Raw genomic sequence first — 15,693 nt, 5'->3', positions numbered from 1 at the left:
ATAGTTTGGGTTGGAAGGGACCTTTTAAGGCCATCTAGTCCCAACACCCTGCAGTGAGCAGGGACATCTTCAACTAGACTCTTCCATCTCATAGCAATGGAAGTAAATACAAACCAAAATTCAGTTCAATAAATAGCAACTCATTTTTACTTAGCTCCTCCTGAATCCAGGCAGGCAGTGTCAGATGCTATGAACAGCTCAGGGGTGGAAAACAATCAAAATTTCAGATAGTTCTAATTTCTAATTCTCCCTCCTTCCTTCCCACCTGCCTGCCCCGTACACCAGCAAGCACCAAGCTCGGGCTGCACCAAGTTCTATCTTTGGGTTGTTCTGCTCAATGCAACACCCTCCTCTGTCCCCAGCAGGGCTGCAGTGCTGCAGTGGGGATAGATTCTCACTGAACAAAGCGGCATGGGAGTGTGGAGGAGGAGGGTCTGCCTGCCTGCAGGTCTAACTTGCAGCCTTGTACCCACAAGCTGCTTCTTAGCAGCCATCTGCACAGGGCTGCTGCAGCAGGTGGAGCTTGGGAACTCCTGGTTGCTGCAGACAGCAACATGCCTTGGGTTAAGCACCTGCTGCTACTTCTCTTGTCAATGCTTTTGTCAGTTTAGGCCTTCTCTGGACTAGAAAAACTTGGAAACACAACTCAGGAAAAAATACACCTTTTCCTAGTCAATACAAAGGTGTGGGCTGCTAAGCCACCCTTTGTCTTGCTTACTGGGAAGAGCTGCCCTTCAGGAGAAGAAAGCAGCTGGCTCAGGTGACTGGTGCATGGACAGATGGCAATGTTTTTATTTAAAAAATAAATAAATAAAATATTCAGTGTCAGCTTTGCTTTGTCTGTAGCCAGATATACGTATTCAGAAAAGACTGTATGGCTCTTGGCAAATGGATACCATTCCATATAATTTTTCATTTCTTAAAGTGACTAGTGATTAGTCTTAGGAGTTGAGCTTTACACAATCATTCATTGTGCCGCTTTCTTGGAGACACTCCTTGCTGAAAGGGTTGATACAAAACCAGCAGAATGTTCTTTTAATCTATTATATGTGCAGGTACTACTACCATCTGTGACTAAGGTTGAGAATGTATTATGCTTATCAGTGCCAGACCTTAAGAGTTCAGGTTAAAATTTTCCATCCTGAGAAGAATGTCAGCTTAAAAGCTCAATAATTTTTGAGAACAGCAGTAGAGAAAAATTGCAAAGCCTTCTTTTTTCTTTTCTTTTTTTTGCAGGTTTTTCAATACTACTGTGCTTTGGGAGCAGGGACTGAGATTTGGCATGGGAGAGATCTCTTTATCAGGAGCATGACTTTTGTAATTTCTATGGGAATACAAAGTAGATCAGCCAAGTGAAAGCCTTTGAAAAGATTCTGAACTGGAATAACAATGTGCAGACACTCTGAAATGTAGTTTCCATGTAAAAATGGGAATAATAATAGTTCTTTACTTCTAATTTCCTTTGGCTGTCGTTCTACATAAAACTGTGAGATCTTTGTGGGATGGATGGTCTCACATTATGAAGTACTTAGCAGGACAGGGTAATGGGACTGCATTAGTGTCATATGATTCCAAATACTTCCTTAAAAACATCACAGTGCAACGCACTGAAGTCCTCTTTCCAAAACAGGAATTAAAATTTAAAAAATCCCAGCTACTTTAGCGATATCATTATCCTGAAATAATGTCTAAATTACTGTTTTCCATAGGGAACAGTAAATATTCAAGCAACAAACTCATGTCCTTTGAATCAAAATGGAAAAGAATTTTCCATTATCTGCTGTGATATGTGACCAGGAAAATTCTTCATTAAGCTTATTCACATAATTGATTAGATAAGTAACAAGTGCACTGGCAGATAAACATGTTCTGCAGTTGGCTCAAGCATTTTAGGGTATTACATTAGCTTTTTTAAAGTATTAGCCAAGAAAATAAAAAATATATAATAAAGCCTGAAGTAACTCAATTTCTATTTGGAAAATATACCATTGTTTCCAATTCAGCATTGTGGAGAAGCCATTAAAACATTTGGCCTTTCCTCAGCCAAACTTAGTCAATCTTTCAAAATGTAATTGAGAGTGGGGTGAAACTTTCCCAAGAACATTTCCAGCTGGGAAAGACCCAGGACAATAATCTTGACTCAACCACAGCCTCATCCATGTGAATTTTATGAAGAAAAATGCACTCAAGGCACTGCAAACTTTGGGACTCCTGTCAGTCAATGTGTTAAGTAGCAACAAAACCCACGATTCTTACCCAGCCCCTCAGTAATTCATATGCTGTAATTCCTAGTGACCACCAGTCTACTGGGTATGAGTATCCTGGACCTCCATCCATAAAGGCCTGGAACACTTCTGGAGCTAAAACAATAAATCAAAGAAAGAAAAAAAGCATTGTATTAAGGTTAGACTATGAATCATTGATGTTGACAGCTGAAAAATGAATAAGGACACCATCAACTGCAATCAAATACATTTGTAAGCAAAGCAATTTCAGGATGCAGTTTCAGTGCCTTGGTTTGCTGGCAACAAGTGACCACTGGTCAGGGTTTTTCAAAAATCAGCATTTTTTTATGTTAATTCTTACCTGGTCCCTTTATATTTTTTATTTTGTGAATATAAATAACTAATAGGAGGGGAATTCCTGAACTGAATTATGAATATTCAGGGTAAAACAAATATTTTATGAAACAAATATCTGCAAGAAAGATGATTCTTTGTGACTGAGGGAGGTTTTGAACCTGGTAAATCTCATCTGTATTCTACATTTGATGTGTTTGAAAGGTATTCAACACAGGAAAATGAGAATCAAATACAAAATCTTACACTGTATGCTGTGAAAAACTCTGTCATGACTGGAAATAATACATTGACAATAAAGTAATGAATTCTGAAAAAAAAAAACACAAGAAACAAAACCAAAAACAAACAAACAAACAAAAAACATGTTCCTGGGGGGAAAAAGTTATTTTCAAAACAAGGATCCAGTTGGCTAATTTCAGCAAGAAAAACATTCTAAATAATATCATTGTAGTTTCACCAGAAAACCATATCTAAATAAGAGAGGATATTAAATTAAGTCAGTCATGCTTTTCTAATTCTGTCGCAGCAGAATCTCAGTACACTTTGTGAAAACAATACTTTCCCTAGGGATTTTCTAAACAACCCTGTCACCAGCTGTAACGCTGCACTAGATTGCAGTTGCCATGAAAGCTTCTTCTGCCTAGATACTGAGCCTAATGTACCATATGATTCAGTGGGAGGTGTCCTTGCCCATGCAGGGGGGTTGGATCTAGATGATCTGTAAAGTCCCTTCCAACCCAAACCATTCTAGGATTCTATTATTACCACCTCATTATCATCACATCACTTTCTAATGGGCAAACTGCAACAAAGAATGTAATCTGGTCACAGCTACTTCTGAATGGCAGTTTGGGATTTGGCATTTGATGTGGCATTTAGAGAAGCATCTTTCATTAAAGAAAAGACATTCCTTTTAGAGTTTTTCAGTCCTTGCATTATGGATGGCAACCTAAAAATTTACAACTCCAGACCTGACTTCAGAAAGTCCTGAAGAACCAAGCCTGATAGAGGATTTTGACATCCAGGAATTAGATACAGCAGCCCTCTGATCTGTAAATTAAAAAGTAATGAATGAATGAAAGCGGTCCTATGCTCTTTGCCCAGAAAGATCATCTCTAAATACATTTGGTAGGAGAACTGTGGGGAACTAAATAAATATTTTTGCCAGATATATGTGTTTGGGGAACAGCTGAGCAGTGGATCTCTGGCACAGGCACAGGTAAGCTTCTCCTATGTCAGGAGAACCAATTCTGTGTGCAAACTGGCTAAAAGCATGAAGGATAAAAACAAATAAAAAATTATGAATGTTAAAATTCTAGATTGATTTTCTTTAGGATTGCTATTGAAATAGATAAACTGTAATCTTTTAAAATTTGAATTTGATCTGAAGCCCAGCTTGTACAGCCATCCTGCAACCTGCTGTGGATAGGTTCTTCCAAAAGATGTTAAGACTTGAGCTTGCCAGTTTGGAGTAAGGGCAGCAGCTCTGTTGTGTGCCCCCTTTCTGCACACATCCTCTCTTGTCAAAACACATTTAGAATAAGAATATCTTTTACCCCCATGCATTGACCTAACTTTAAGGATTCTGCCTTGAAAAGTTCATTCATGTGAACAGAAGGGAGAGAACTTCAGATCTTCTTCCTCAAGCAAGTTCTACCAAACAAAGACTTTTCAGGAAAATAGGTGGTTTTAACCCTGAAGAGTGAATTCAAAGACAAGTGAAGAAGTGATATAATTGGTAGGTCTTAGTCTTCACAGATCCCCATGGGCAAAAATCTTTAACATAATGGAGAACTGCTTTACAGGAGCTACCCAAAAGAATACACCTTCAACAGGAATAACCTCATCCTGCCTCACTGCTCACATTGCTTTGAGCAGAAGACTGGACTAGAGAGTTCTAAGCCTGCTACAGTCCTGAAGTGCTAATGAAGCTCTAGATACCACCTTCTCACAGCCCATCTGAGCAGGGTGATGAAAGGGCCCAGGTCTCAGAAATTATTCCGTCTTCTGGCCCATGGAATTGCCCTTCACAAGTGGCAGAAGTGGGATCCACCACCTTTCATGCAAGGCTTTGGTAACTACAAAGACAGAACATTTTAAAACTAATGCCATTCTGAGCTGGGATGTGTGCTAATTTTAACAGGGCAAACATAAACATCAGAAATATTTCTGTGGCTTACATGATAATTATTTAATGTATATATTTAACTTCAGCAACACTCCAAGCTGTATCTTTCTCTTAGTAACAGACTTTCATTCTTTCACTGCTTATCTGCTTTGTTCTCTTGAAAAATTACATAAAATGAACCCACCTTTGCACTGCATTAAGTGGGCTTCAGTGCATTCCATGGTTGTCCCTAATATGTATTTCCAGTTAATGGCTTATGATTTTTTTCCAAAAATCCTCTTCAGAGCTCTCTTTTTTGATGTTTTGCACTGCATTTTTCTAATAATACCATATTACTGCAGATTGTCTCTGCACCAGGAGAAAGATTCCAAGGAAGCAAATAAATGGTTATTTTGCTTTAAAGTAAAACCAGGCTGGAGCACAGCTAAAAAAATTGAACACAAAAACAAATCTGGAGAGTCTGCATCCATCTCAGAAGCAGCTGCTTCCTGTGATATCCGTACTCCTGTTATGTGTGTTTAGCCACAGTTTGAGGTCCAAATAATTTTTCAAGTAGATATTAATTTCTGAAAAAATTGATTAATAAATATTACTACAGACTGCAATTGTCACAGCAAATGATCTATATTGTAATGGTGTAGAAGATACATCTCTTATTGTATGCATGTTTGTTTCCCTAAAAATCTGTCAAAAAAATTAAGTACAAACCTGAAGTTTTACTTAACTGGTTGGCAATTCTGCACCCCATTTGTGGAAGATGATCAGTATCTAAAAATATGATTCATGAGTTGAAATAAGAGAATATCAGTATAAGTGCCAACATCACTGAACTCAATTTTCCCTATAATTTCCTATTGTAAAAGAACAATATTTAGACATTCTAAAATACTTCTAAGTGCAACAAGTCTCTGAAATTCGGGCCATTTTAACTTGAAAATGCTATCCCTCATAAAATAGTCAATTTGAGGTCTATCATTTTGAACAGTTTTGAAAAGTTGGCACAAAAAAATAGAAGTTATTATTTTGTTGAAGTTTAATCATAAAGATATTTCATCAGACTAAATCATAAAGTGAAGAGCTTGGAGTGGCTCTGATACAAAGCCTAAATAACATAATGTGGCATTTCTTTTCTGATGGACTGATTTGTTTCACTTCTTTAGCAAGCAGCTAATCAAAGAGCAGCTGATGTACTTGCCTACTGCTACCTGGGAGAGTGCTGAGTGCTGATTAAGCAGCTTACAGAGCTATTATTTACATTGCCAGCTTCCATAGGATGTTTTGAAATTTTGCAAAATTGGAGGCAGGGGAAGTGCAATGAGGTTAAGTCATTAAACCCTTCTTATCTTATATGCTAGCAAATCAGTATATTTAGGTAATAACTTGCAAGTGAGTTTTGCAAGATAGATTAGTTGTAAGGAGCTGATTGTTCATGTGTAGCTAAATGTTGCCAATGAGATCTGGTAATTAATTACTACAAAATTCCTGGTGACAATGGTATTAATAGGAAAACCTGAATATTTTTTTTTGCATTATCAAGCTCAGACGGGCATATATCCACAGCACATCTCAGGAATGAAAACCTTGACTAGCTAGAGCCAGCTAGAGTTGACTAGCTGGAGCTCTCTGTAATCCATTTGGATCTCAGCAGACATCCTGCTCGTCAGTGAGCAGAATCAGAGGTTTGTGGTGTAGAGGGAAGAGGCTGCAAAGCAATGTACTCTGCCAGTCATGGAGTAAAACATACCTCAGTGGCATGGGTTTTATTGTAATGTCTGAGTTTTCATAACTAGGAAAATAGAATTCAGTGTCGTTATCTGAGGTTCAGCATGGTACCAGACTGCCAGTTATTATTCCCTTCCTCAGTTCCCGATCTTGAAAAAAAAAGTAAAAATATATAAACACACATACATGCACACAGTATAAAAAATACTTCCATTTATCAGCACAAAATAAGCTGTTAAAAGCTTAGACTTTTCAAGATTTTAAATGTATGGATGACTTGTGTATAACACATTCATAGTTTTGCCTTGATCAATCAGGTTTAGCAGATGACAGATTGAGAAGAATAAAAAATGAACTTGATTTTTGAAATAATATTCCAAGAACCTTGGACTGAGATGGTTCAGTGCAATATTAACTGCTTTCTCAGCACTGTAATGTGAAAATAGTCACTTTTCTCTGTAAAGTAAATTCAGAGGTCAGTAATCCTTCTAGGTTATGGTTTAAACAGAAAACAGAAATCCAGCCATAGTGACCACAAGTGATCTTTTACTTAACGGAGAAGCTCTTTTAAGAGCAAAACAGACCAAAACGATTTCCCTCTCCCTGAATATAAACGTGGACTTCATAAACCATTCATTTACTTCCTAGTATTATTTTCTCATGTGCTAAAAGGACCTAGATTATAACAAACAGCTTCCTGACTCAGAGCTTTAGACTAGCCAGCTGCTAACTTCTGGTGTATAAGGCAAAGTGCTGCTTAAAGCCTGACCATGCTGGGCTGGCAATTCTCTAGCATGAGGACAAGATTTGTTACTGCAGTGTAACTGATTTAGTACCATTATTCATATAATACACCTCAATAGTTTTAATGCTCATATTTAATGCAATTATTCAATCAAAGTAAATATTGTAGATACCATTACCTGAATACAGACACTGCATTTAGAATGCCTTATTGGTTTGCCTTATAGCTATACAGCCTCTCCTGCCCTTACTCTGAGTGCTGTCCTCATAAAACCCTCTGCATTGCTCAATAACCCAGCAACCCAGTTCTTGCCCTTGCATTTGCACAGAGATCCCCTTACTGGTTGAACATCTGGATCAACCTTAGAGAAACAAGTTGCTAGCCTCATTGAAAGAAAGCCCTAAAATTATACAGAAGAGCCTGCCTTACTCCATCCAAAAGCTTGCAGTAGCTAGTGCCAGTTTTTTCAGCAACTTTTGAAGGGATTCTGTAAAAAAAAAAAAAAAACATTTACTACTTGGAAGATCAGGCCAATGTATGGACAGCAGCTGATCTGCACCAGTACTGAAATGAACTGGTCTGGATAACTGCAGATGCACAGGACAGACTGTGCCTGACACATCAGAAGGACTATAATTCTCCTGCCTCATGTACTCCTACCAGTTTAGCAAATGTCTTTGCATCAGTTTATGCACGCTAAAACCTCATTGGTTTTAGAAGGAGTTTTCCCGGGGGCAAAAGAGCCCTGCTGGGCAGCTAGAAGTCCCAGTTCACTGCCCTGTCTACCACCACTGCAGGAGGCATCCTCCCCCTCAGATCTGCCTGCAGACCTCTGCATTGGATCAGGCCCAACACTTGAACTCACTGTGGAGTTGTTTGGGGTTTTTTTTACATTTAAATAGTCAAAGAAATTATTGTACCTATGCAGTTTTGCTGGAAGATCTCAAAGGATGGTAGGAGCTTGGGGAGCACAGAGAGGTAAAAAGCAGCTGGAGACAATAAGTTCTTTTCTGATCTACGGAAGTTTTTCAGGTGCTTTTGTGCTTAATTTTTAATATCAGAGCAGAGCCAAAACCTGAATACCCACTCACAGCTCAGTGCTTAATCCTTTCAGCTGGTGCTCCAAGCACAAGCTGAAAACCCCAGCAGTATGGTGAGTATTTATTTCAGCACCTCAAAGCTTCATACAGCCACTTTCAGTTCTTGCTTATCAGGGCAAACAGCAGCTTGTGCTGGCATCATGCTGGTTGCTTGGGATCAAAAAAGCAAGTAGTGACATTACCAGTGAAATGCTGTAGATAGCAGCTGAACCCCTGGTAGCAATAGGGTGGGATTTAAAAAACCTAAACATTGCCTTAACTGCACTCAAAAAGCAACAAGCTGCAAAATACTATTCAATTTCAGAACACTGTTTAGTATGAGCGGAAGGAAGGGCAACATTTAACACCTTTGAAAACTCAATTCCAAATTTGTCCCTGCTTCACTGTAACGAGCTCAGGAACAAATTGAGCCCTACAGGGTATTTTCACTTTGCTTGGGGTTGATATTGGGACACCCACTAACTGTCCTCTGACTCCAATAGTACTCCACACAGTATTGATTGGTAAATACAGATGACTCACACGTTATAGAAGTTCAGTGGACCTCTGTAAATCCACACTCCTCTGGTAATCTCAGGTGTACAGCCATTATTCATAGTGACAGCAATTTATTAAAGCAGCTGTGAAAGTTTGAGATAACAAGCTTGTAGCATAGGAAGGAGTAACTGAATTTTTTTCACACAATTTATGGCAGATTTTATTAGCTTTAGATTTTTGTCAGGTGTATTTATATCATAAAATGTGGGGTTTTTTTCTGTTTGATTTGAAGACACAGTGTGTTACTTGGATAACTTCTGCCTCTGTTGAAAAAAACCCCACAAATCCTCTACCTAGCTTCCTAAGCCTCCTACCACCAGAAGTAGGAAAAAAATCCCTAAGAAAGCCTAAACCCCCCAATTTATAACCTCTGAATGAGAAGTTTTTGCAACACTCACAAATAATGTACAAATGAATGGAAATTCCATCATTCAAAAAGTATGTGCTATAGGGCTCAAATACATCTAAATTTGAGTGAAGAATAAACAAAATGTGGTATCTGTAATATTTTCTAAATATGGTTTAGTATTTGACTTTTTCTTACGTAGCTGACTGACCTGTTGCAGGGGAAAGGGCCATTACTGCAAATGGGTGCCCAACACAGGGCATGTTTTCTGAGACACAATCATATTTTTTGCAGCGTGGATGAGGAACCAATACAAGAAATATTTTAATTAATTTTTTTTTTCTGCTTATCAAGGTAGAACAGCATTGAAAATGGCAAACAATTACACAGGTGCTTCCAGCCAAGAAAATGCAGACTTTTTTTAAACACGAGAGACCTGATGAGTAGCTGGAAGAGTCACAGCTGGAAGAGTCACAGCTGAATATCTCAGGCACAGGCTGAGCCCGGGGGCTGTGTTCTGCCCTGCATTGGCTTTCCTGATCCACATCCCGGTGCAGATTGGAGAGGGCCCCCCCAGGAGAAGCACTTCTGTTTGTTTGCCAGCAGCAGGCACACTTGCCAAAAGCCAGTTAGGTCTGAAAGGCTTGGCCAGCATAGGATGACAACTTAGAAACCTCAGAGTTTTCAAATGGTTGTTACTACAACAAAAACTTTGACCACATCCTCAGTAGCAGGTGGTGCAGAAGATTTGACTGGTACATTTGTCATTATAAAATCAGTTAAGGGTGACAAACACAAGTTTCCCAAACCAACTTGGGGCACATATCTTTCAGAGCTACAGCACTCTGAAGAGTGCAAGACAGGAACTCTGAAGACCCCTGAACACTAAGAAGCTGGTTTCACTTCAGCATTTCAAGTCAATGACTTTGAGAAGTAAAACTGCAGAAGCATCTGGAAGTAGCCTGTCCTGCCAGGCTGTTGGTCTTACTCCTTTCAGATTCACTGTTGTTCATGTTTTTGTTGCTTATTTGTGGCAGGCATTTCACTTATCTAAGTGAATCAGCTGGGAAGGGGAGCACAGACAATTACCAGGGTTTCTGGAGAAACATTCAGATTCAGATACATGTCATTCTGCATAATCATTTAATAACCAGGGAAATAGGCTGAGGAAATTTCAGGCTGAGAAGGACTTAGGGGCAGAAAGGCTAATATGAAGTGGGATTAAGCAAAGACTGCAGGAGCTGGCTGGCAGCATGCTTAGCATCACAAGATAGGGATCTTAATCAGAGCAGCTAGTGTATTTTTAAAGCACAGCATCAATTCACTGCGGTTTTGCCTGGATATCAATTTTATGCAGTCATGCTGCATGTGAGCAAATTGCTAGCAATTTCTCAGCCTATTTCAATAAGATTTCAAATAGGAATGAAAGCTTTAGAGATAACTTTTTTGTGTGTGTTTATTTCCTTGAATTGTCCATAGAAAGAAGGAGAAATCCTATAAGCACCTCTACTATGGGAAAGGTTAAGAAGTGCCCTCATATCTGATTAAATGTAACAGAATCCACATAAGTGTGAGTCTTTATAAACCTCCCAAAGGGGCAAACAACTTTCATCACATCTCATACCTTCATCCTCATGAAAACTAGCATTGCATAAGGCATGTCCTTCAGGAACCACGGGCGTTTCCTTGGGTTTGGTGCTTAGCAAGGGACTTGCCTGAAGGTGATTTTGTCTTGCTACACCAAGGTTAAAGTGTGGTTTAAATTCCTGCTAATGAAAGCTTGCTAGCAACCATAAAGCCAACTTTATTTCTGATTCAGTCATTTTCTAAATGTCTTAGGTGAAGCCTTAAAGCCAGAAGTCATACAGACTTAAATAACTATCAGGAGTAAAATCAAAACTTTCTTGATTTCAGCACTGAGAAGTCTTTTTTAGCATTTCCCTAAAGACACGATTTTTCATTAAATTAAAAGTATAAACTGAAAGAGCAAAGGAAGTGAAATCAATGCACTTGGAGGAAAAAGCAGCACCACTGAGTGTCTGGCCATCCATCAAACTCTTAATATTTGAGGTTTGCTGAAACTTTGATGCGCAGGCTGTGCCACAGGCACATCCTCACTCATCACTTTTCATCTGAAACAGAATTTGTACAGCTCTAAAAACTTTTCTAACTTCTTACAGCTCCAAATAAATGCAAGGATGACTCTGCTGACTCTTTCTGGGTAATGAAGACTGAATCTGAATCACCAAGAGGTGAGGAAAAAACACTAGAGAGAAAGCAAGCTGGTGGATGGTGCTGTAGTCTTTTCATAATGGGAAAGTGAGCAGTTTTCTTGTACTGTTTCTTCTACCTGTGAGATTGTTGACTATGGGGGAGGCCTGATGTGTGGAAAGGAGGGCTCAGGGGCAAAACAGCTCTGTGAACTTAGGTGAAACAAGACATGCAAAGGGAAAATCTTGTTGCCATCTTCCCCTGACTCCAGGTAATTTTTTCCCTTCCCTGAGTCATCTTGGGCTCTCACAGGAACCCTCCAGGAGCTTCTTTAGCTCTCTGGAAGGGCAAAGAGGCTCAGCTCTCTATGGTGTTCCAGACATAGGTGACAGAAACTATTTGCCATGATGTTATGCTGAAGAGTGATTACAAAATGATAAGTCACAATGATAAGGACATAATCTATCATGAAGGTTAGTAGTTTTTTACTAAATACAAGGACTCCAGAATTTTCTAGCAAATGGAGAGTACAGTGGAAAGAGGCATAAGTGAAGTTTAGGCAGGATGAACTGGACTTTAGCACTTCTGTGTTGAATAGATGAAGAATAAATACATGTTTTCTAAAATGAATCTCAGCATTTCTTTCCTTGTACCATCTCTTGGCAAACATCAGCTACTCAAAGATGTTACTTCTCCTCCTTGGGGTGGGTGTAGAGAATAGGAACTCCAAAAGGATGGCACCATTTTCCATAATTTTATCCTTAAAGTACAAAATCACAGTACTTAGCACTTGCTACAGATTTTAGAGCTCTGCTATTAAAAGCTAGCCTTTTTTTCTGAGAAAAGCCTGCCAACAGAGACCTCTAATGAACTAAAAAAGTGACAGCCCACCTGTGTGTATAGATAGGCTTAAAGATGCTCCAAAGGACACTAAGTTTCCTGGCAACTCCCAACAAAATATTTGAAGAATATTCACATACACTTTTGTACGGCTGTTCTAAGTAAAATGCTTCTGATCATTACCTACCAGAAGATCTCTTCATGACACACACTGAGACTGTGAAAGACAGATGCTGAAATGCCAACGGACCCCTAAGCAATTACTCATGTTCTTTCTTTGTTTGTAATAAACAGACTTTCTAATGTAAAACTATGCAATGGTTTCAAGATTAAAAATGTAAGGCCATCAAAAGACAGTGATTTAATTGACTACCAAATTAAATCTCAGAAAATACTGTATTGTTATGTCTGCTGTCATAATCACATTTACATATGGAAAACATCTATTCTGAATTTGTTTGAGCTCCTGCAAAATGTCTACTCTTCAAGGGTGTTTCTGAATAATTTTTGTAATAATAATTTGCACATGTAATGAGAATGGCTGCTAGAAGATTGTAGGCAGCTATTTAAGCAGAATGTTTGAGTTCTGATAAATAAGTTTTCCACAGAAATGCAAAAGTACCATATAAAAAATGTTGGAATGTTTTAACATTTCAGTCATTGTGTATGTAAGGGTACTTATTTGATTATAATCAGATTCATATGTCAGTTATAGAGTTATTTGTTGCTGTGTGTCCAGGGGGAGGTAAATTACTTCTAGAGAAAAAATACTTTTCTCTTGAGTTTTTGTTGGTTTATTGTTGCCTTTCTTTCACTAAAAAACCACCATGTACTTTCAGAAATTCTCAAGTGAGCTATTCTTAAGCTAGAGCTGCTGGTGTAAGTCAGGTTGCAGTATCCCTTCCCCTCTCCACAGTTAACAGGAACCTGTGGTGCAACATTGACTCAGGTACCAGCTCCGACGGGATGCTGAACACCCAGACTTGATCTCCTAATGCTCCAAATCTGGTATCTGTGCAGTGTTGGCCATCTAAGTAGAGACACTGGATTAAACACTCAGCTATAACCAGCTGGTGAGAAAATTTTAATCTAAAACCCCATTTCTCTTCATAAATTAAATGCTTGAGTCAGGTCTATATAAAATGTTTCTTGGTCTGTTTTGAGTACATTTATAAGAGTGAGGTAACTGGTGTCAGGCTGGTGCACTGGTTCCAAGCCCAAGAGGTACACTGTGGCCACACACATGACCCTGTACCTTATTAACCACCAAAACAGGACACAATGCCCAAGCTGCTCAGGGGGAATAGACTGTGGCTGCTGCTGTCTTCTTGGGAGCTGTAAGGATCAGTGCTAGTCAATGCCAAAACAACATCATAGCTGAAAATTTGACTCTTCTCAAGTACCTGGGACTGCTCTGACAGTCTCACAACTGGCACAGAAGACACCTGCAGACACCCTCCTGCTTCATGTGCAGGTTGGTACACTGCTCTTGGGGCTGTGAGAAAATGAAGTATTTCCATTTCTTGGGCAAATGCTTTACTTCTATGCTAATATGCATTAGTGTTGTCAGACAGTGGCTTTTGGTTCCCCAACTGACATATACAGAATATGGTAATTTACTAGTATTTTATTTGAGTGTTAGGTGTGGTCTGAGCATTTCTGCTAGAGAAAGTCTCTTGGAGATAGACCACAAATAATTTTAGTCTTAAGCTAGTCATCTCCACAAGCAATGAAAATTGCTTATCCAGACAGCATTAAAGGAGCAGATCTGTAGGAAGTCACAAATAGGACAAATCACACCTATGCTGGGTCATGGAAGCTAAGCTAACTTTGGTGGGACAAATGACCTTCAGGAGATGCCATCAGTCCTTCAGCTAGAGGGGAAGTTTGAATTATTAGCTTAGCTAAGATGCTTAACATTTAGACACATGAGGATAGGTGAACTGAATTCTACTCTCCCAGCCTTCAATCTATCTATGCATTTAAATTACATGATTAAAAAAGTTAAAATGCCCCCAGAAGCCATTTTGGGCATTTTAGGTGTCAGTTACATAGGAATCTGACAGACATATATTTGAGGAACTCAGTGTAGGAAAGCAATTAAGGATGTGCCTAGATACTTTTAAACCAAGCTTACACATGCTCTGCTAAATCATAGCCATAGTGGTGCAAATATAATAATACATTTTGGTCCCTAGCTGTGGAAGTCTGCAGAAAGCAACATAGTTAAGACTCTCCTGAGTTTGCTTCACAAAGACAAACACAAACTGATTGAAAGCAAGCTCCTGCCCCTTCCCTCCATCTCCAATGCTTTTCATTGCTAACACAAAGAAGCTGATCACATTTATTGTATGCTTTTATAATATAAAATGCTTTTAATATACCATTAGTCAACATTAATGCATGTGTTTTCTTACATTCTTTAAATGGTCCTGAAAACTTACCCATATAAGGTTTTGTGCCAGCCATAGAGGAAGCTTTTTCGGAGCCTTTCACTATGGTTGCTATGTTGAAGTCAGTGATATGAACATGTCCTGCAATTGCACAAAGTCAAAATAGAGGTTAAAATAGCATATCATACAAATATTCCTTCCTTCATTTAACATTTAAGTGACAATGGAAATAAATTAATTTGGAAAGTTTAATGACAATTCATGGAACTTACTATTAAATGTTGCTCATAACTAGAAAGATCATATTAACAATCAAATGATGGAATACTTTTCCTGTATGGATGTGTCTGCTATCTGCTCAAAGTGCTGAACCTTTTTTGCTGATCACCCTTGAATCTCCTGCCATGAATGCTACAGATAACAGCTGAATAGTGACTTAAGCAGCACTGAATTTTGTGAAGCTATATGTGAAATCTACCTCTCCTTATCTTCATCTAGAGCCACCCCTGGCACTCTCAGGTACTCATGGCACCTCTCTGCTATCACATCCACTGCAAGTTACCACCAGCCTGGCTTCTTCCGAGTATCCTCAGGGCAAAAAGGGACCCATGAAGAAAAAGGGTACTTTTATCAGGAAATAACTATAAAATTAGATCAATGATAGCAGAAGATTGTGTATGTAGCAGCAGGTCCCAAATGATCATTCAACAGCAGATTGCAAGATGAAAGTAACACAAGCCAACCCACCAGCTTGCTGCCTGGCCAGCTAGCCAGCTGATTTAAACTGCACTAATCAGGCTGGATGGCCCCAACCTGCCATCCTTACTTTTTTCCCTGGGTGGTTTACAAGCATATGTTAAATTGTTTTCCCACAGCAAAGCAATAGTTGTAAATCCTGGCTTGCACTAGGCAGGTAAACTGAATGTAAATCCAGCCTGAAAATGTATCTGCAGACTTTTAATTTGGTGATTATGCTGTTCAGCTCTGCATCTTCCACTCAAGGACTAGTTTTGTGCTGTGGAGTGGGGCAGATATAGTGCTCTCTGTGATTGCATCTGGCAATGCCACTGAGGAGAACTGAGTGTAGGG

At 39.0% G+C, this 15,693-nt stretch overlaps 1 protein-coding gene across 1 annotated transcript in view; it reads right to left on the bottom strand.

Annotated features, from left to right (window-relative positions):
• The window catches only part of STK32B (serine/threonine kinase 32B), a 140,816-nt gene that overhangs the window by 28,771 nt on the left and 96,352 nt on the right, over nucleotides 1-15,693 (bottom strand). Inside the window, exons 6-7 of the mRNA XM_010003139.1 lie at nucleotides 14,656-14,745; nucleotides 2,257-2,360 (exon numbers count right to left, since the gene is read on the bottom strand). Of these exons, the coding sequence (XP_010001441.1) occupies nucleotides 2,257-2,360; nucleotides 14,656-14,745 (194 nt within the window). The remainder of the gene's footprint in view (nucleotides 1-2,256; nucleotides 2,361-14,655; nucleotides 14,746-15,693) is intronic.

Source organism: Chaetura pelagica, unplaced genomic scaffold (genome assembly GCF_000747805.2).
Source record: "Chaetura pelagica isolate M959 unplaced genomic scaffold, ChaPel_1.0 scaffold147, whole genome shotgun sequence".
Taxonomy (NCBI): Eukaryota; Metazoa; Chordata; class Aves; order Apodiformes; family Apodidae; genus Chaetura; species Chaetura pelagica.
This window is presented reverse-complemented; position numbering and strand designations above follow the sequence as displayed.